At 40.9% G+C, this 23,219-nt stretch overlaps 1 protein-coding gene across 1 annotated transcript in view; it reads right to left on the bottom strand.

The window, feature by feature from the left end:
* The window catches only part of ETL1 (SNF2 domain-containing protein / helicase domain-containing protein), a 123,505-nt gene that overhangs the window by 30,174 nt on the left and 70,112 nt on the right, over positions 1-23,219 (bottom strand). Inside the window, exons 7-9 of the mRNA XM_089377182.1 lie at positions 17,233-17,424; positions 16,633-16,806; positions 16,379-16,537 (exon numbers count right to left, since the gene is read on the bottom strand). Coding sequence (XP_089233308.1) covers positions 16,379-16,537; positions 16,633-16,806; positions 17,233-17,424 — 525 coding nt within the window. The remainder of the gene's footprint in view (positions 1-16,378; positions 16,538-16,632; positions 16,807-17,232; positions 17,425-23,219) is intronic.

The following is a 23,219-nucleotide window of genomic DNA, read 5'->3' as shown; positions in this document are numbered from 1 at the left end:
ACATGGATGGTGAAATCTCACAGGGGAGGAAAGAGGCATTGAAGCGGATTTATCAGGATAGTGCATCGCTTGCTGAGGTGGAGGATGCCTTTGCAGAGTTTTCCACTGGCACTGGTCGATTTGGAGGTTATGATGTGATTAGAGACAGGGGGCTTAAGAAGCCCTACTCTTGGTGGGCAAATCATGGGGCAACAAGCCCTCCTCTTCAGCAGTTAGCCATGAGGCTCCTCTCTCAGGTGACTTCATCCTCTTGTTGCGAGAGGAATTGGAGCACATATGGGAATTTGCATACTGTGAAGAAGAACAGGCTTGAGCAATCCAGGGCAGAGACAATGGTGTATGTGCACACCAACCTTCGTCTTATTTACAGGCAGAGGGAAGAGTGGTTGAGGGGAAAGACAAAGATGTGGGATGTCTTTCCTGAAGATATGGGTCTGGACGCCACTGTTGAGTTGGCATTGGCCAACATGGATCTCAGTGATCCAGTGCTAAACCCTATTAGTTTTGATGACTTAGAGGGGTCAACCTCCATACCAGCAGATGCAGAGGCGACTATGGATACAGGGGAGGAGGAGGATGCAGAGGAGAGCAGTGGGGACCATGATGATGGGGACAGTGATGCTGATTCTGATGCTGATTGATGCCTTGAGGCTTGTATACCTATAGTTGTTTTATATTTTCTATTTCTATTTGCCATTGGCATTGCACCAACACTACCTATGTAACAGATTTTGATTTGATGACTTAATGAGAAAAATACAGTTGTCAGTGTGTTTATCTTACTATCTAGTATCTTGTAGTTGTAAGTTGTCTTTAAGTTATGAATTATGAATCATGATTTAAATTTTTAATAGATTTATGATTTATCATTTATGTGACCAGTACCACTGACATTTATTTGACTTTTGTATGACTATGTACTATGCATGCTAATAGCTATAGATGGATGAAGATCTATGTTTGAAATCAATAAATTTGTATCATTAATTAAAATTTGTGTAAGAAATATGCTAATAACTAATTTTTAATATATATATATATATATATATATATATATATATATATTTTTTAATAAAATAATATATAACGTGTCCTAACGTGTCATGTACCGGGGGTCAGCGTGTCCCGAATCCGACACCACGAATCCCGAATCCTACGTGTCCCGAATCCCCGTGTCAGGTGACTTAGTTAGTCACAGAGAGTTTGAGAAGCATAACAGCCTCTCGATTTCAATCATCAAACTTATCTTGATCGGCACTCGTTGTACCAAGACGGAGCTCTTTGCCCAAAATGCGCTGGTCAAGACGCCTATATTCAAAAATGGTCAGCATATTCTGTTTCCAAATGTTATAGTCCGTGCCATTAAAGCGCTAACTGCCTTCGAACATCAAATAAGTTAGCAAATCCAACTCCACGTTTCCCAAGACAGAAAACAACAAAGGAATCTAGCACGGATTTCAATGCAGATGTCGGTTGATCCGGACAAAATTTGATAGGTACTCCCCTACTAGACAATGTAGAATCCTGCGTACCCTGACTTTTGCCTCAACAAGACTCTGCTGACCACCCGAACAAGAAAACAAAAAAAAAAATATGCTGCCTCTATTAGCCTTTGATCTCCAATGCACATTAACAGATACGCGACATCCAAGCCATAATACTAAATCTTGCTCTCTGTAAAAATAACGTCTTCCGACAATTTTCACAGGAAAATAAAAAAAAGGAATCCGTCAAACACGAAAAAAGACACGTCGGAGGTTCGATTTCTCCCACACACCTGAATCTATCAAAGGATGTCGCCAGACAATGGTCTACCAACTGCAGAGAGCGTATTGAACGGCCAAAGCTACAGCTATAGTAACAGCAATAACATGCTATGGGCCGATGGATTTTCCCGTGGGCGGCATTTGAACGGGTCACGAGATTTTCACAGCTACCGGATTTTCCCGTGGGCGACGCCAAGAGAATGAACCATTGTTTTTAAATGAATTCACCCTCGCTAACGTCGATGTTGCATGCGTCCACCATTGAATCCACGAAAACAAGAAATAGCCGGAAAAAAAATTCGACGTCTTTTGCGGGTTTACTTTGGCAAGACCTACGCACGGGGATGGATCAGCCGCAGCACCAACGACGTCCTTGGCCGAAATGCTCTCTCAGAAATTATGGTTGTATGAGTCACGAAATCATGTGCGCGGGAGGAGTGATGCAGACGAAGAAGACAACACGCCAATATGGGCAGGCGTGGTCAAAAAAAAAAAAAAAACAATGCTTCAAGGAATCGAAACTCGGTGTTGACAGAGGAGAGACTTACTTTACAAAAAAAAGAAGATTTCTTCAAACTTGCGGAACAAGCACCTGAATATCAAGTTTAGAACGGGAGTCGAAAGCGAAACCTGCTAGAATCCCGACTTCCGCTGCCATGTCAACTCTTAGCCGGAGAGTGAATTCTGATGACGTGAAACGGGATTCAGTAGTCGGGAAAGAAATGATCCATGGGCAGCACGAACCAAAACACTCAGATCCCCGGACTTGTGTTGGCGTACAACGTCCAAACCCAGTCCAAAAAAAACAAAAGTGCTGCTCGAAATGAAACACTAAATTTTTCAAACGAAAAAATACCCGAGCTCTGATACCATAATCAATGAATGGATTGAATTTATTTACAATGAGCAATGAAGCTCAATAAATAATACAAGAGTATTTACAGAAACAGCAAGTTTCTACTAAGGAATAGAAACAGAAAGTTTCTAATAAGAAACTGCTAATAAGATCACAGACGATCTTATCTTTACATAAATGAGCATTAAAATACTAAAATAGCATTATTCTAATACTATGCATGGATATTCCATCTCTACAACTACTTTGTTGATTACTTGTTTCACTATATTTGATGGGGATTGGTAATTCAAGTTTAAAAGTCTTGTGGCTGCCTTGATATTCTTTATATTTTAGTTTTTCGTCTCTATAACTTAGATGGCTAATTTCATATCCATCTCTGCTACTGTTTATTACATGTTTATAATTTTTGTGACTGTGGGTTTCACTAGTTGTAATGCCCATTGATATTACAGTTCTATAACTTTGGCAACTGGTCATAGATTCAGTGTCATTCAATCTCTCATCTCTCAATCTTTGATGGCTGATTTGAGAGTATCTACTTGTGGGTGTTCCATCATTGTTGAATTCTTCTATGTATTCTTTATAAATTGTCTGGTAGTTGTTCATTTGATTAGTCTTTGGAGTTTCACTTATATGACCTTGAGGAGTTCCTAATTCAACATCGTTTTCCAGGTTAGAACATTTTTCACTGCTAGTCACTTTCATGTCAATGTCAACTTCCATTGTAGGTGTTGAATCCAGTGTTTCAATATTCTCCAATGATTTTATAATTGTTTTTCTAATTTCCTGTAGCGATTCTAGAATCTCACTTAATTCTTTGAAATATGTGTCCATGATTTCAAGATCTAAAGCATGTGATGGTAGCCTATGTGGCTCTGGTGCAACGGTTGAACGGCTATGGGGTCAAACAGCTCTAATACCAATATGGAAAACAAACAGTTACTTGTTTGTACTTAAATGTAAAATACACGAAGTATTGTAATTTAAAAATATATATCTATATATATAATGAATTGATTGATGATGTTACAAATAAAGGCCCCTATTGTATATACTAGGCGAGGTGCCTTTTCATATGAAGGGGAGTGTCCTTTTAATAAGACACCTTTTTATTGATTATAATTATTACATATTATTATGTTTGTTACACGAGTGGATGAAATTGGCTCAGGTATGACCTCTGATATGGCTTCAGAAAGGTCGAAATCGATTCAGATCAAGCCTGGGGAAGGCAAAATTCGATTCAGATCAGGCCTCAGGAAGGTCGAAGAAACTTGCTCTCACAATCCTGTAACATGCCCTTAATTAGCCCTTGTCCTGTCCAATGAATCACCACAAAAAGATGAGAAAATAAAGTCCAAATACCTTTAGAAATCCCAACCATGCTCCCGATCAGCGTGACTCCTATTGGCCTCAGAAAATCTCAGAGTGATTTACACAAAAAAGATTATTGGAACCATAGTTTTAAAAAACGGCCGTTTCGAAACGGAAACGGCCGAGTTGGTCCGTTCCATTGCCCTCCGGAGTGACTCGGTACAGAAAACGGCTCGGTTGGCCGAGTCAGCCATGACTCGGCCGAGTCATTCAATGACTCGGCCGAGTGATGGCCAACTCGGCCGTTTCCCGTACTGACTCGGCCGAGTCACAAACAACGGCCCGTAACCCACTAAAACAACAATTTAACATTATTTTAATGAAATTTTAAGGGGTTTGCTGATTGGTTTGGACTTCAAGGTGTTTTATGAATTAGCTAAATGTTATTTGGGGTCACTCAAATGCTCTCTACTATTGATATGCTATTCAAATTTCATGGTAATGTTAAATTCTTAAAGTAAAAGTGACATTCTCCTTAATCTTCATTTTCATCCTTTTACTTAAATTTTTAACATTACCATGAAATGACTCAGGATGTTTGAGAGTGGTTTTGGCCTCATTGGATTTCATATGGAGAAAGTAGAATTTTAGATTTCATTCAAAATCCAGCAGACTTATCAGTTTTTCAGGATTTCAGGATTGGAGGATTGCAATGTTTCCATTGAATTTTGTCATGTATTAGGGTATGGAACTCATATTTAATCAAGAGCACCAATCCCTCTATGTACCTTGATGTTAGTGACATTGGTTGTTGAACTCCTCTGGGATTCGCTCCCAAACAAGGAGCTTCTAAAAATGTTGCTCCTGCTCCCGTTTTCGCTCCTACTCCCAAGTAACACAAAGAAGAGAAACCGTTTGGATCAAAAATGGTTAAATGATCTAGTTTATGTCCAATACAACCTCTGGCTCAGACGAAACCATTTGCTGAACAAAAGACCTAATTCAAATCCCATTGTGTTGGAAGACATTGATCCAACATCAAATTGGGTAGTGGATTGTCGTCCAGCAGAGTTTGATCTTGATGAGGATCTTGATTTAGATTTAGATATCGAGACATCAGTTGAACTTGAACATGCTGTTCAGTTGAATGCAGATCCCAATCCAGCAGCTTCAGTCTCATAGCCAACAAGGACTCCAGTTGTAGGTGCTTCCTCTGCTCAGCCACGACAGAAGCGCAGCCGCATATCTACTCTATCTTAGCTTGCATCTGTTGCAGTTGCGCAGCCTGCTAGTGGTACCACTTCTAAAACTGCAGTTGGAGATGATGATGATGATGAGCAGCCATGGGGCCCCCTGTCTGACTCTGATGATGATCCAGAGATTGATCGACATGATCTTGGCTCCTCTGGCAGTAGCTACTAGCCAGTAGCTGTAGTACTAGTACTGGAGTCTGGTCACAGTTTACTTTTGTTGTAGAGGTCATTTCTAGCCTCCTTGGTTATGTGTTTTTTGTTTTGAGTCTTTGATCATGTATGACAGTTGACTATGTATTGCCATTGGGTACCACTTTGATATAATGGATTGGTTCATGAGCCTACTTTGATCATATGTTGTCTTCCATCTATATTATAATGCTATGTGTTTGGAAACATGAATGAAAATCTTTAAAATTATGTTTAAAATCTTTAAAATCATGTTTTTTTATAAAAAAAATTAAATATTTAATGTATTTTTTACAACGACCGAGTCATTGAAATCGAGCCGGCCGAGTCATTACCGTTTCGGAGTCGAAGTCGGAGTCGATCCTCGGCCGAGTCGGAGTCGGAGTCGGAGTTTTAAAACTATGATTTGAATGATGCTTTTAGAGGGTAACCGAGTGCCCTATTTATACTTGAAGGAGGGGCAACAAATGACGGCCAATCTGCCCTAAAAATTCCAAATTTAATTTAAAAACTCCCCCCATAAAGAGGTTGACCTGAAATAGTTTGCATCAAAAATTAATTTCAAAAATAAAACCTCCTTTAGAGGCCGACTTGGTGATCCAGGTGGATATTGGTGGCCACCCGCCAATTCCACTTGGACCCCCACCATTGTTTCTTTCAGCTTTTCAGTTTCCTTAATTGTAGCCTAGTTTACTATTTTTAGCAGTTTTTCGGGTCCTGAACTTCCGGAACCGTTTTGAAGCCCTAAACAACGTTTTTTGGACCGATGTTGCTCTTCCCAAAGTTGTAGTCCTCGAATAGATCTTTCTAACAAGATATTGTGCGCGTCCAACGGAGATCATATGCCAAATTTAAGACCCCGGAAAGTTGATGTACCAATTTACCCAAAACGGGGCCCATAGTTTGGCGCTTCATCTCCTAGGGTTAGGTTTTTGGATGTTTAGGGTTTTCCATTGTTTTTCAACAATAAATAGGTCTTTGAGCCTCATTGTAAGACAGTTCAGAGGCATGTAGCTGCCACATCTCTTCTCAGAGATAAGCTACCATCACCTTAGCTAGTTTATTTCCATTTCTGTTTGTAAGCATATTTCAATATTTTATAGTAATGAAATGAAGTATTATTTTTGTTGCATCTCCGTATGTATGGTTATATTTGTAATTTCTTGCGTTCCTATTTAAATCCGGATCAGTGGTATCAAAGTAGTGTGCTCTTTCTCTGTCTTTCCTTGCATGTCCCCAACGAGGTCGGAATATAAGGAGTTAGGGCTTGAACTGGTTGAACCTTTGCAAGACCAGCCTCGCAAATCCTGACGGCCTCCCATGGCGAATGAAAAGAAAGACGAGGCAGCAGGAGATCCTATCAAAATCTTGCTCGAAGAGGCCCTCGAGTGACAACGAACGCGATGATGGACAACTTTGCCCAAATCCTTCAGCAGCTACCCAGGGACGACACATCTACTTCCAGCAGCTACTCTGGAAGCGCCACACCCTTTAAGGTACAAGTTAACTTTGACATTCCCATATTTGACGGTCAGATAAATGCAGACGTCGTAGATAAATTGTTAAATCTGCTAGAAGGGTATTTTTCTATTCATGATTTTTCCGGTCAGGAAAAGATTACTTTCACTCTTCTCAAAGCCACCTCCCACGTCAAGGACTACTGGGAAACCTATTGTGAGCAGAAGGATGAAAGTACGGCCTCACTGTCTTCAGCTGCACCCACTTGGAATTCATTCCGGGCTGCCATCAAGGAGCAGTACTACCCTGTCAGAAGCTATGAGGATCAATACATAAAGTGGACCACGCTGCGGCAGGGAAGGGACCAAGACGTGCCGGAGTTTACCAATATTTTCCATACCCTTCGCACAACGTTGGGTATCAAGGATTCAGAGTGGCATTTAGTACTCAAATACCGCGACTTCCTGCACAGGTACATCTAGGAAGAAATAGAATTCCTGAACATCTCCTCGCTCGGCACGGCATACCGATATGCCGTCAAGATCGAGCAAAAGTTTAAACAAAAGAAGCGAGACTTTAGATCTATGAATCCGAAGCAAGAGAAAGGTGCCCCCAAATCGCAGAACAAAAGACAAAGCCAAGGCGGGGCAGCCCAAAACAACCCACCAACATTGCAAGCAAAGAACAGTGTCGCGAAGCCGAAAAAGGACACGGGAAAGTGGTGTGAGTTCCATAAGAGCTCCACTCACAACACAAGTGAGTGTCGGGCCAAGCAGTCACTGGTGGTCGAGCTAAAGGTTTCAGAATCAGATGCATGTTCCGACTCTAAGTCAAAACCTAACAAGGGGAAGCAGATTATCGATGCGGAGCCCAATGCCACCGTTGCCACCACGAAGATCCAGAAGGAAGAACCCGAAGATCCAGAGGAGGAGGAGGAGCAACTCTTCCACTCCCAGATGTGGGTAAAGGGCTCCCACTACAGTTCATTATCTACAGCGGGAGCCAAAAGAACCTCATTTTGGCAGAGGTCGTGAAGCAGTTGGGCTTACCGACCACAGCATATCCACAACCATACACCATCGGGTAGCTTCACCAAGGACGGGATCTTCGCGTGAGCTAGCAGTGTCGCCTTCCATACAACATCAAGCCCTTCACGAATGAGGTATTGTGTGACGTTGCTCCCCTTGATGTTTGTGATGTATTATTAGGCCAACCATACTTGTGGAAGTGACATGTTGTGTATGAATCAAGGCCCCATGTTGTTATTATTACTTTGGGAAATAAGTTGTACAAGATACCGGAGGTAGCACCGCCTACCGCCATTTCTTTGGTTACTGCAAAACAATGCAGTAAGCTCATTTCCAAAACTGGGAAATTTGTTTTCTTGATGATACGCCCTCAAGGAAACAAGAAGACGGTGACCACGACCTCCAAACAGGGCCCCTTTGCACGACAACTACAGATGGACAAGATTGTGGAGGAGTACGAGGACATCTTCACCTCCCCCGTAGGGGTTCCTCTCCACTATCAGGTCAAGCACTCCATCGATCTGACCCCAGGTGCGTTGCTGCCCAATGGACCAATCTATCGACGCTCCGTTCTAGAGAATGATGAAATCAAGAGGCAGATTCAGGAGCTGCTGCAGAAAGGCCACATCGGTCCGAGTTCATCGCCCTGTGGGAGCCGAATCGTGTTGGTACAAAAGAAGGATGGGACTTGGAGACTCCGTATTGACTATCGGGCGCTAAACAAGATCACTGTTTATAATAGGTACCTGATCCCACGGATTGATGACCTCCTGGACCAACTGAAGGGGGCAAAATATTTCAGCAAGATCAATTTGAAGTCAGGATATCACCAGGTACCAATCGAACCCTCCAATGTGTGGAACACTGCCTTCAAATCCAAGGAGGGCCTTTTCGAATGGTTGGTTATGCCTTTCGGATTGACGAATGCTCCTGCAACCTTCATGAGGCTAATGGATGACATCTTGCGGCCATTCACCAACTCATTTGTAGTGGTATACTTGGATGACACCCTGATCTTCAGCCAGAGTTGGGAAGAGCACCTCCACCACATCCGACAGGTTCTCCAAACACTGCGACAACACAAGTTATGTGCCAATTTGGAGAAATGCACTTTTGGCATGACCCAAGTTCAGTATCTAGGATACATTATTGATGAACGGGGGGTGCATGTGGATCCAGCCAAGATCCAAGTCATTCGGGATTGGCCATCTCCAACCACTCTGATAGAGCTCTGCAGCTTTCAGGGTCTTGCCAACTTCTACCGCAGGTCGTGTTGGGATTTTCTCATATCACTTGGCCCTTGGTTGGCCCTTGAGAGCAAAATTCTTTTGGTCTGAATCTCAACAGAAGGCATTCACAGAGTTGAAAGATCGCCTCTGCTCAGCACCAATGCTAGCATTAGCAGACTTGCAACAACCATTTGAGGTCGAGACAAATGCCTCCGACTATGTTATTGGGGCAGTCCTTACTCAACACGAGCATCCAATGGCATATCACAGTGAGACACTTTCAGACACAGTCCGGAAGTATCCCACTTATGACAAAGAGATGTATTCCATTACGCAGGCTTGCCAACAATGGAAGCATTACATTTTGGGGAAGGAAACGGTCATCCACACAGACCCGGCCCCTGCAGTTCATACAGAACCAAGGGAATTTGCAAAATGATCGCCATCAGAAGTGGTCCACATACTTGCAACAATTCCATTTGAATATCAAGTATAAGAAGGGCAGCACCAATAATGTTGCAGATTGCCTCAGTCGGCCACCGATCATAGCATTAAACATCGTGCTCAACTCTTGTGGGCACGAGACTTCTGATTGGCCACTCCTCTACAAAAGCGACCCAGAATTTGCCACACATACCAGACACTCTTGGAGGGTTAGCATGTTCCAAATTTTCACCTCCACGATGCCCTGTTATGCCGCCTGGGTCACCTTTGTGTTCCTTCAAGCGAGCGTGCCAAGATGATTTGGGAAGCACACTACAGTCGGGTTGTTGGGCATTTCGGGGTCGAGAAAACGGTGGCAGTACTGCAGAAGTATTTCTATTGGCCGAATCTTCAACAAGATGTCGGGAAGTACATCAGATCATGCACTGCTTGTGCCATTGCCAAACCGACCATCAAGAAGCAAAGCCCCTATACCCCGTTGTCTACCCCTAGTCGACCTTGGTAATCCATCTCCATGGATTACATGTCGAGCCTTCCTTCTACTAAGCATGGAAACGGCTATGTTTTTGTGGTCGTCGACAAGTTCTCGAAGATGGCCATCATAGCAGCGTGCAAAAAGAATATCACAGCAGAAGCCACTACTAAACTCTTCTTTGAACGAGTGTGGGTACACTTTGGGATCCCACAATCTATCATCTCAAATCGGGATAGCAAGTTCCTCAGTACATTTTGGTCCAGTCTCTGGTCGATGTTGGACACCAAACTCACTAAGTCCACAGCCTTCATCCCCAAACTGATGACCAGACAGAAGTTGTCAACAGGATGATTGTACACATTCTGCGCATGTACAACTCAAAGCATCCACGCACATGGGATGAGAGCCTCCCCTATGTTCAACGCAGCTATAACCAGGCTCTCCACAGCTCGATTGGCCACAGCCCTTTTCAGGTGGGTTTGGGATTCCAGCCACTATGTCCCATTGATGTGGCCATGCCAATTGCAGCTACTTAGGCAGATTCGGCTCATGTCCAGTCCGAAACAGATAAGGCAAATAGCTTCATTGAGCACATCCAACATATTCGCCAGCAGGTCCACGACATTCTAGAGAAATCAAATGCCAAGTACAAGCAACGACATAATCAACATTGGGTGCCACACAAGTTTCAGGTGGGCGACAAAGTCTGGTTGCATTTGCAAAAAGGAACGCCTTACCAGAGCCTATCGGAAACTCAAACCACTCCGATATGGTCCTTACACCATTACCAAGCTGTGGGAGATAATGCATTTGAGCTCAACATTCCCCCATTCATTGGCCTGCACCCAGTGTTCAATGTGGACCGCCTTCAGGCATACTTTCCACCATTACTAGACACATCCGACATTACAGAACAGCTCACACACACAGAGTTAAATCCAGATTGCATGGAACACACTGCAACTGATAGGATCATGGACACACAGATCAAGCACACTCGCCAGCAGAATATCCAACTATATCGAGTTGTCAAAGCAGGCCAACTCCTTCACCAGGGACCAAGTTCAGCAGAAGTTCCCTCATCTCATGGAGGAACTCAATGAAATGGGAACCATTGCTTCCTAAGGGGGGAGGAATGATCCAAGTGGATATTGGTGGCCACCTGCCAATTCCACTTGGACCCCCACCATTGTTTCTTTCAACTTTTCAGTTTCCTTAATTGTAGCACAGTTTACTATTTTAGCAGTTTTTAGAGTCCTGAACTTTCGGAGCCATTTTGAGGCCCTAAACGACGTTTTTTGGGAAAACTGGGAGCAACATGGGTCCATGCACTGATGTTGCTCTTTCCAAAGTTGTAGTCCTCGGATAGATCTTTCTAACGAGGTATTGTGCGCGTCAAACGAAGATCATATGCCAAAGTTACGACCCCGAGAAATTGATGTAACAATTTACCCAAAACGGGGCCCATAGTTTGGCGCTTCATCTCCTAGGGTTAGGTTTTTGGATGTTTAGGGTTTTCCATGCTTGATCTTCCTCTCCTAATTTCTCTCCCCCTTTGACATCAATGGAAAAGGGTAACTACCCCTAATGAAGTATCTCCCTATATCTTCCTACAATTTTCCTTTCTCCCCCTTGATAGATTATCTTCCCGTCTTGTTGTGTCGCTTACCATTCTGTGACAAGCTGACTTCCCTCGACAATATGCTTTACTAAAAATTTACCTCTATGATAATAACAACGAGGCCTTCTGCAAATCTTCCAAGATCAATATTGAAGTGCCACAAAACTATCCATGACTCTTCTTTTCAAATCTGCTACTCAACTATACACAATGCTGACCAATCTATCCATAATGTTAATCTTTGTATTGACTATTTCTTTAGATCTGCCATCAAACCACTGCGAGTTTGCCTTTCCAAATCAAATTGCACGAAAGATATATCTTCAAATTTGTAATTGTTGCTACTTAGACTCCCCCTCTTCAACATTCACAGGACTAGGAGTCTCAAAGCTAGATTGCTTAAAATGATATATGGACCTACTCTATTGTAGGATCATCATTTTGAATCGTCGCATCTTCCTTGATATCTGTAGATTCATCATGGTCTTGTGACTTCACGCATCCTGTAAGCATGACTTCTGAGATTTCTTCATTCACATGTTCTTGTTTTTGTTCTCTTCTCCAAACCTTCTTATACTTTATCATGCATCTGCAATCACGACCTATGTGTCCATAGTTATGGCATTTGAAGCATTCGATATGATACCTAAATAATAGACCAACAAACATATACTTTTTGTTGATGATGCCATTTGAATATATGTCTTGTGTTCCTGCAAACTTGCTTCTAGGGTTTTGATAATGACCTTGATAATCATCCTTGTCATAAGCTTTGCAATCCCTAGCCTTATGCCCAAAATTTGTACATGAAAAACAATACCCATAAAATATATGAGTTACCTGGATGAGATGGCTTGCCTTGATGATCTTCTGAAGAAATTCTTTCTTGGAGGAGGTTCAATCCTTTGTTGATTCTTGTCCTTGATTACCTCAGCATAACTTCTTGGAGCAGTAGCATTCCCAATCTTCTTTTGTCTTTCATTTTGAATGGCCTTTGAAGGATTTTGCTTGCAATATTTGACAAGCTTTGAGAATTATGAGCTAAGTGCAAACAATTTTCCCTTCCTAATAATATATTCTTAGATGAGGATCTCACTCAATTCCAAGTTACAAAACTAAAACACTCGAGGGAGCTAGTCACAACAAAACGGCAGGCTAGAAAATGCACAGTCATCCATAACCTTAAGGTTGTCATCCAAGATCCCCCTCCCCCAAGATGCACTCAACTTGGGGTCTCTAAATAAAGGTATCAATGGGGGATGCAATAGGGTTTGAGTATCTCAATGGGTTGCTTGAATAGTAATAGATCTTTATAGTCATCTCCAAGCATGATATTTGATGCTCTTGGTACATGCAATATTCTCTTTATCACTGAGAATCACACAAGCCATGTCCAACCACTCCTAGACATAGCAAGCTATTATTGGTTTTTGACTTGTCGAAAGGAGACCAAATCTTTAGGTGGTGTCAACGGCTAAAACGAAGTTGCCTACTTCATCAAGGACTCCTTCAGTGATAGAGTTTCACTTGTGGCTTCAGAGAAATTTGTTATATTCATGTGGATTCAACTTAGTGGACTTATCTCCCTACCCATAGACATCTAAATGGCAGATTGTTACTTCCCCCCATGTCATCTCAGTTCGCTATTCATAGTGTTTCAAACAAAGACGCTTACATGGACCTATATGCTAGCATCATTCAATACTCGATAATGGAGGATGTCATCTTCCTGTGTAGCTTCAATGCCCATACTCGAACTCTTCATATCCCTTTCCACAATCACTCAAACAGCATGTTTTGCATTCAAGAAACAGATCTAGATTCAGCAAAAAACCAAAGAATGATACATCAGAGCCTCTTACAAGCCACGGTAGCCACCTGTCGCAACTTAGTAGATCCCATGAGCTATTGATCCTTAATAACCTTCCTTGCTTTCCACAAATTTGCTTCTTCACTTGCATGCCCCACGTTGGAGGTTCAAGTGTAGTCAATTATGTCTTATCCAGTCAAAGTATACTACCCTTCAACCACTTCTAGGTGACTCTGATTACCTTAGTCAACCATGCTTGCTTATCTTTCTTCCTTCGGGTTGACAACACCTTTCTCCCCTGGCCAATCTCAAACCACCTTTTTCTTTGACAATGGTGATCTTAACATCTTTACTTCCCATCTTTGACAGAGGCTCCAACCTGAGTCCATTTTCACATGCCTCATTTATGTCAATGCCAAATACATCTATCTTTCTTATGCAATTTGGGAAGCAACTCTTTTGTCCTTATCCCCATTACACAAAATCCACCTCACCTCCCCTAAACACTAGATATTGTCCTATGAACAAGTGGCATGACAAAGATTGCAAACTCCCTGATAGTCAACTTCGATGCACCTTCATCCATGCTCACCCATCCTAAAGCCTCCTAATGCCACCTACTTCACCATAAGAAGCACTTCTTCATTCCCCAATAGGAACATGAGTTAAGTGCTTCCCTTATCCATTCCCACACAAATTTATGTCACACCTTGTTCCCTTGCAACTCTCCCCCAAAAATCCATGTTTACTCATATACCCCCTGCCCCCATGTATGATGTCCTTAGAAAACCCTCAATCCAAGTTACCTCCCTCCCCCAACCAACCCCACCCCTTCTTATCATTTATTCCCATATTGAGATATCAAGGAGGTTGTTTGGATGATAAATAATACTACAAAATTAGATGAGGAAGCATTCCAAACATAGCTTTTCAAGCAAGGTCTTCACGCTATGAATAACCACCTAGCCAACTTGTTCAACCATGTGCTTTGCATGAGCTTTCGACAGTCTTGGTCACATCACAGTATTTACCCAATTCACAATCAAGATCAAACACAAATCACAACAACTGTATAACAATCATGGCAAACCACATGATTTCAAAACTTTATGCTACAATCCTCAATTTGAAGCATTTTGGTGAGCATTACAATGGATCAACTCCCTCCATTCAGATACTCCCTTGATGCACCCGACCACCTGTTACCTAAATAACAGGAGTTGAACGCGATCATCAAAGAGGTCATCTACAAGCAGTTTGTGCAAGTCACTTGAATAAACCCTCAAGGTAGGTTGTGTACAAAGATGGCCTTCTATGTTGACCACTCCATGGTTATGAGTGATGGGCTCATTATTCAATCTCATTATACACTTCGCCATTGGATGCACACTTTCCCGATTCCTTGGCCCAGTTTAGAGTTGGATCTAATAAGCTACAAATTGAGACTAATCACCAAATTAGTCCATAAGACAGGATCTGCCAATTGTACTATCTCCATTAGATGAGGACAGAGGAGCATTTAACCTTTTGTTGCCTGATTTAGTACAAGATCAAAGGATAGTTCCACTGTCTTTTCAGAGAGACACAAACACTTGAAAATTTCTTTCGATATCCTGACCAGAGATGCTTAGATTTATACATGCAAGAGGCCTTCAATCTCTGTTCTTCTATCCTCCAGCAACATCCACTCTCTGAACCTGCTTCCACTCAACAAATTACTTCCTTTTTTATGGTGATCCTTAATAGGGGCATCGAGCAACAAATGGACAAAGATGACTTTATATCAGTGAGGACACACAGTTCTACTCCCACCTCTGTGGAACCCAGCAACACCACCAAACCAAACCTTATACTAGTAGACAATACAGCAGCCAGATGATATATTCCAAACTGCAATGATGAGTCCCTCCTTCCAGGCAATCAACAGTACGCATTTAGGCTCCCCACCCAACTCTTCTTCCGAACAAACATATGCTTTTAGATTTCTCCATTTGGCCTAGAATGCTAGCAAAGATAGCTCCAATAGACCATGATTGCCTCTTATTGCCAGTATCATATGCTGTAGAGCCATTCACCTTGTACATCTTTCTCCTGGACCACTTCTCCATTCTTTGGAGTTGGCCTTCTAGGTTTTCGATCAGACAACTATTTTACTTTACTTCATGTTTCTTGCTTTTATAAAGGAGCCATTTTACCACTCCTGCTTTGTGTTTACATCATTGTACCTAAAACAGTCCCATTGACCTACTTCAATGGTCATTTGTCAGACATTAATATATTTATCTTATCTTATCCTATGTCTTCTCAAAAGCTCAGAAAAGCACAATGCCATGCAATTTAGCATTACATATTTGTGGCAATTAAATATTGTGGGTAAAATATGCTTCCATGCATGAGCCTAAGACAATATAGATGTAAATTCTTAAGCAAATGTGGGAAAGAAATGAGGTAAAAAAGCAAAAAATCCCAATTACAAATAATATGCATGCATCTAACTTCACTTCAGTATATAAGTGCCATATTCTTGCATTCCAATTACATGACATGAACAAATATTCTGGGAGAAAAAAACTACAATTTAACATTTAGAAACCTTATACCAAAGCTAACCTGAAGATGATAACCACAGGCATACTAATTCTACTTATTAAATGGCTGACTTCACATAAGCATGTCTTTTAATTCAAAGTTACGTGACTTGGACAGATCATAAATGAAAAAGCTATATTTCATAAAACATGCAAATTCTCTTCAAATATAAACCAAGCACGATGAACAAAGTTAATACAGTAAGGGATATAACAGTCTAGAAACTTCTAGACAACAATGGGATTTCACATGTCCCTGAAATGTGGTTTTAAGAATGAGATGGCTGAATGCACATGCACAAACAGACACCCACACAAACAGAGAGTTACCAATAGACGCTTACCTGATGCAATGAAAAATCATTATAACCCAGAATCTCTTCCCTGACTCTGTCCAGGGTGCATTGATCACCAAAAGCACCTCTCGCATGCAAAATTTTAGCCAAATTGTGTACATCGGTTTCAGTGTAGATACGCCTAACTAGCAAAGGATGGTTTGCAATCTGTGAAAAACCACAATTGCATCCTTAAGAAACAGCTATAATATAATTCCAAAGACAAGCTGTGCTATAACCACTGTGTTGGCATTTCAGCACACCTTTCGAAACTGTGTGAAGTAGTTAGAAATCTGGCGCCGAGGAAGGAAATCGACAACATTCTCTACTGCAGACCCTGCATTTTTTGCCAAACGTGCTAAAGAAGCTGCACGATACTCCTCGATAGCTTCTTTATATGCAGCAGCCTGTTCTGGTACCATTGTCAGAGACTCTATCTGTACAAAACAGAATACATGCATCAGAGAATCTCAGCCAAGTGAATCCTTCTGTTAGATAAATTCCAGAATATTAAAAATTTCTCTAAATAAGCTAGTATTGACCCTGTGAAGGCACCATGGTAAAATTCATAGACATGCTACTCTTAGGGAGCAACACTAGAGCATCTGGTACGAATACAAGTGGCAGGATTCTCTCAGAAGATCCCATCAATCATTTCCTTTCATTGCTTACCCAATGTATTAATATCTGTGCAAGCTGATTCTAATGTTTCATGGATCAAATAATCAACCATTTCTCTCTCATGGATCCTAATGAATAAATGGCTTTATTATGATATTACTTTAGCTACCAGAAACCAGCAGAAGTAAATTGCATCCACTAACAAACACTGTAAATGGAAAATCAGATAGCATTATTCCAACCTTTTGAGTTTTTTGCACTAGCTGCTGCATAACATCTGATTTTAAGCGCCTTAGAATAAATGGCCCCAAAATTGTTTTGATACGAGCAATTAAGTTTGTATCTTCTGCCGAAGCACTCAGAACCTTCTTCAAATCCACATCACCAGTTTCAAAAATATTTGGCATCATAAACTCCAAAAGTGACCACAGCTCCTGGAAAAATGTTCACTTCAGATACATAAATGCATATTATAGGATCTAACACTTGAGCAAAAATCCACACTTCATATTCATAACACAATCATATTGGTGCCAGCTACATAAAATAAGAAATTGGTGTGATTCTGACCAGCTTTGGCATCTATATTTAAAATTTAACAATTAATGCAAAACAATAACACATGTTTCGTAATTCACACTGTCCTTGATCACATTTTTACTCATGAAATTATACTATGTTCATCAAACTTAGAAGACTCTTGCAACTATCCTTTCTATGCATACAAGAAGAGCGTATCATGATAGGAGAGAACACTTGAAAACACACTCAGCAAAGCATAACCTTCATTTTGATCCATCACAAGAAAATTAGATATAATAATCTAGTAACAGCTAAAAAAGAATGAAGTATTTGTGTCTAAGCTCCCTTGTTTGCAATAAATTGTAGGCCAAACCTAATGTCCAACTGTTTTGTGCACCATCCAAAAGAAAAGGATTACGCAGCAGTTCTAAATTAAGAAAAAATACAAGCATCAAAAGTTAAAAGAATGCATGTAGGATAGTTACTCTGATTTACAGGAGTATTACTTATCATCTTTAGTTTAACATGGATTCTGTTTGTGATTCCATATTCAAACACTAAACAAAAGAACAACATTACAAAGTATTTTCTAGAACTATGGAGGAATCATCATTTTTACATAGGCCGAGTTCAGTCATTGACTCTGCTGTAGCTAGCGATGCTCAAGCCCTGAAAGATTTCTTTGAGGATCTTCATTACAGGAAACTACCCGATAACTACTTTTGCAGGGCTGAGATCATTTGTGGGAATTGGTGTTTCGAGGTGTGGGTAGGCATTGCACAGAGAATAGAGGAAAACCCATCACCATCACTGCTAGAGAACACTAGTGACACCAGCCAAGGACAAATCCAAACCTACGGCTGTTAGTTTTGGTAGCATCAGATGGTGTTCTAGTCTCAAGACTTTGTGGAAAGATGGTGTTTTAGCCTCAAGACTTTGTGGAGAGGCTAAAACACAAGAATTCTCCAAAACCCAGAAATCGTTTCTGCAAATTCCACCTAGAGATGGTTCAATTAAATTAATTGACCATAATTAAAAAATTCCAAAGTCTAACCTAGAAATAGTCGTTAATTAATAAGAATTAATTGAGAAAGGTGTGAATCATCTAAAAACTCACACGGGTCAACTTGGAAATGATCTCAACCATCGATTAACTTTTAATTGTGGCCGTTGGAGTCCCAACTAGAGATTATAAGAAGAGGTCAACGAGTAGATGGAGAACACAATTCTGCAGATACTCAGTTGCCCAGGCAAGTCAAATTCCCAGTAGCAAGAGTGATTTAGCATTGGAGGTCGAGCCAATGGGTGAGTAACAAGTGGCAGGAGAGATCAGCAGTATCCAGAGGAAGATATTCCAGTTCTAGAGAGTCAAATAGAGGGAGTGTGAGTTTTCCCAGGCAGCAACAGCAGTGCATGTTGAAATTTGGTACCGGAGGACAAGTGGTTCCCTTAGGCTTTGATCTTTGGCCTAGGGAAAAGTGTCCAAAAGAATTTAATTTTTCTCCTAAAGTGACTTTATAATTTTATAAAGTTAAATCTAATTTAAAAGTGACTTTAAGTGATAAAGTTATTAAGTCTAATTTTAAAGTGACTTTTATAAAGTCAATGAAAAATTAGAAAGGAAAAGTGACTTTGGAAATAAATGACTAAGTGGGTCTTTATTAAAGTGGGGTGAATTAAAAAATAGAAAGTGAGATTTAAATGAGCATTTAATCTCAACCATTGATCTAAATCTATTTCAGCCATTGGATTTAGAGATCACCCAAAAGTCACTTGGATCACCCAAAAGTCACTTGGAGTTATATTAAAGGAGGAAAAGGAGGAAAAGGTCATTCATTCTTTCATGAGCAGATTGGGAAAAGGAGAGCAAGAGAGCAAGAGAGATTTCTGAGCAGGAAGGAGAAGGAGACAGCAGCTTGGCACACATTCCAAGGCAGCAGTTGAGCAGATTTGTACAGCTGATTCAGCACATAGTGAAAGGCAGATTTTTGCACAAAAATCGAGGAGCAGTTTGCTGATTTTTCTGCACACAAAACGGAGGTCGTACAGCATTTATTGCTGTCCTGTTTGCTGTAATTTCCAGATTACTGTGAGGCACGGGAAAGGAGATAAGTTGTAAATTTGCTTGCTGATTTTTTGCTGAATAATTCTCACTGTAAAAAGACAATTTTCAGAAATAAAGAAGAGCTCTCAAACTGGTTTTCCCCAAGAGTTGTAGGGGGTTTTTCCAGGGTCAAGTTGACCAAAAATATCAGTGTTTTAATGTGTTTTAATGGCTGTTTTTAATCGCTGATTTTTAATTCTGCAATTTCCAGCATTCTGAAAAATTTCCAGAATTTGTGTTTTCAGCAATATTTATTTTTTTCAGTCTGTTAAATGTATGGTTATGGGAATGGGCATTTAACTACATGGGAGAAATAAGGAGAAACTGAAAACCGGGGTGGGAAAACAGAAATTTTTACAGTGCAGTTCTAGAGCCAGAGAGAAGCAGAGCTACAGATTTCAAGAGTTTCCAAAGGCAACAGCAACAAATCCAGGGGAAGCACTGCGCAGAGGCTGACGCAGAAGGAAGTGAGAATTGCTGAGGGGCCAATTTTGGAAGCTGAAATCCGCTGTGGGGTGAGGAAAAATTCTCACGATAATTTTGCCAGTCATTCTCTCAGATTGGATTGTCAATTTGGCATCCAAATTATTGTACTCAATTATTTGCTGTAAATAATAATATAAACCCTCAGTTGTTGCAACCAATGTTTTCAAAACCGGAACCGGTGACCGGACCGGTCCACCTAATGAACCAGTTTACCAACCGGAACCGGTCTAACTGGGACTGGTTTGGTCTAAACGAACCGGTTTTAAAAAAATACATTAAATAATTATTTTTTAATGAAAAAAACTATTTTTAAGATTTAAAACCACGATTCCAAGCCAATAGAGACAAAATATGCAAAGATTGCTCATTTATATACCAAGTGAAGGTGAATATATCAAAATGGCACCGAGTGCAATACATATCATCGACAAAATACATAAGCAATGAGGCTCTAAATGGCCTCTAGAGTGCAAAAACAAAGCCTACAAACTATGGGACCAGTGGCCTACCACAAGACTCCAGTCTACATATATGATAATACTATAATAGTGATCAACATTATCACTTGAAACTTCTCATGAGTCATCATGATCAAACTCAGTTGGTTGAGTCTCGACTCCCAAACTTTGCAGTCACAAACTTCTCTATTGGTTCAATGACTTGAGTCTCAAGCTTCTGAAGGTATTCTGCCCTAATATGCCCTATTATTTCATTTGGTGCTCCACATGGCTTTACATGGCCTCATATCCCAGCCAAGTGTTGCTTGAACCTATTAATACCCCCTCCTTGAATGGATTTTTGGCAATATTTGCAAATCATTTTGCCATCAATCATATCACAATGAGCCCATGCAATATCTCTGGATTTTGGAGGCATGATGACTACCTGGAAATGCAAACTAGCTTCTTTAGCCTCCTCTTGAAGATGGCAACTCCACTAACAGCTACACACTATCTCCAAAATAGCTCCAACTCCAACTCCAAGATGACTACTTTAGCTGCGCATAAACTCAACACTCTCCAAGCTCACAAACTCACAAACACTCCAAATCAGTTGTTTGAGACAAATGAGAGTGAGAGGGGCCTCTTAAAGGCTTGGAGAGGGTGTTTTTGGAGGGAAAACACCCTTAGTTTCCCCCCAAAACCCCTAAAACACAGTCAGAATTCTGCTTTTTTAACTTTACGGTGGGCGTGCCTCTAACCGGCCAGTTTAGGACGGAACCGGCTAGTTTGATAGAAATGGGCTAATGAACCGGGTTTTTTGGCCGGTTTAGATCGGCGGGCTTGCTAACCGGCCAGTTAGACTGGTAATCGGTTTTTAAAAACGGTTTTTAAAACTTTGGTTGCAACTGGTTTTCCCACATTGAGTTTCTCTAGGGACTTCTGTCCAAAAATAATAGTCATTTTTACGTGTATGCTAGCTTTTCTCAATTTTCAACACTTTTATTTTATGCAGTATTTTATTTGTGAAGATCGCAGTGTGATTAATTCGTTGTTGTCATAGCAATAAACTGCATAATTTATTTTTAATTAGAAGAATTAATTTTAGTTCTTGGAATAGAAATTCATAGTGAAATTTTCACATTATATCAGAGTGAGTTTTACAGACGAGGAGCTCAGATGCAAAGAAAGAAAAAGTCGTTTTTCAAAGGTAGCAACAAGACGAATTTTCTGGGGTTGCACAGTGCCTAGCCAAGCAATGCAAATTGTTGGGAAGAATTCAATTTTCAGTTGCAGGTGGCAAAAAAAGTTTGAATTTCTCAGAAGTAATTCCAGCAGGGAGAGGGGGTAGCAATTGCTCAGTGTTTTTCGTTGAGCAGATTTTCTTGTTTGGGCACAGAGTGTTTTGCAACAGTTTGCTAGAACAAAATCAGTGTCGGGTGGAAGAGAAATAGCACACAGATTTATACTCAGGATGTCTTCAATAAATTCCTCAGATATTTTCAATATGGCCATGGACAGATGTGATATTCAGGAGGCCTCAAAATTTTCTTCCAGACTGGAGGACAAATTCGCTTGCTTATCTAGCGCAGCTTCACAAGGTGTCTGGTATATAGACAGTGGCGCGTCAGCTCACATTACAGGGACGAGAGAATACTTCTCTAGCTACAATGAAGAGCAGATGGACTTCCAGATTACGATGAGAAACAATACGATGTGCACTCCAATGAGGAGAGGTACCATTGATTTTCAAAGGGAGTCAAGAGCAAGTACCAGTGCTACAGATGTGTTGCATGCACCAAGATTAGGCATGAACCTGATTTCAATATCCCAACTACAAGACAAGGGAAATGATATCCACTTCGTAGGGAAGGTGTTTGTCAAAGACCCGAGATGGAAGAGGGTGAGGCAGATTGCAGTTCGAAGCAACAGATTGTATAGGTTGCAGCTTGATTCTCCAATGGCACTAATAAGCAGCGACAGTAGCAGTGAAAAAGACCTGAATTAGCTATGGCATAGGAGAATGGGACATTTACAGCTTGGAGCACTTAGAATGCTCAAGGTAACTCTGACAGGTATTCCAAAACTTGGCACAAAACACGATGATGTGTGCAAAGGGTGTGTGCTTGGGAAATATGCTAAGGCATCATTCCCAAGAAATGACAATGGAGCAGATGGTGTGTTGGGACTTATACATTCAGACATTTGTGGCCCTATGTCCACTAGAGCCTTCAGTGGGGCCGAGTATTTCGTCACCTTTATTGATGACCATTGCAGGAAAACCTAGATCTACTTCTTAAGACCAAAGATGAGGTCTTTGATCGCTTCAAGGAATTTAAGGCCCTAGTAGAGAATGCAACAGGGAAGAAGATCAAAGTAATTCGCTCCGATATTGGTGGAGAATACACAAATAAAGGCTTCACAGATTTATGTGTGAAGAAAGGCATTAGAAAAGAGTGGACAACTCCATATATTCCATGGCATAATGGGTAGCAGAGCAGAAAAACAGATCTATAGTTGGGTCTGCAAAAGCGATGTTATATGATCAAGATTTGCACAGGTTTCTATGGGCAAAGGCATGTAACACAACAGTGGATATCCAGAACAAGGTTCCTTAAAAGGCATTGGGAAAGATAACACCAGAAGAGGTCTTTGCAGGAAAGAAGCCTGAGGTAAG

Source organism: Pinus tabuliformis, chromosome J (genome assembly GCF_031772625.1).
Source record: "Pinus tabuliformis cultivar Carrire ecotype Pingquan chromosome J, CPIR1, whole genome shotgun sequence".
Lineage (NCBI taxonomy): Eukaryota > Viridiplantae > Streptophyta > Pinopsida > Pinales > Pinaceae > Pinus > Pinus tabuliformis.
The sequence above is the reverse complement of the archived record's forward strand: the minus strand, read 5'-3'. Positions and strand labels throughout refer to the sequence as shown.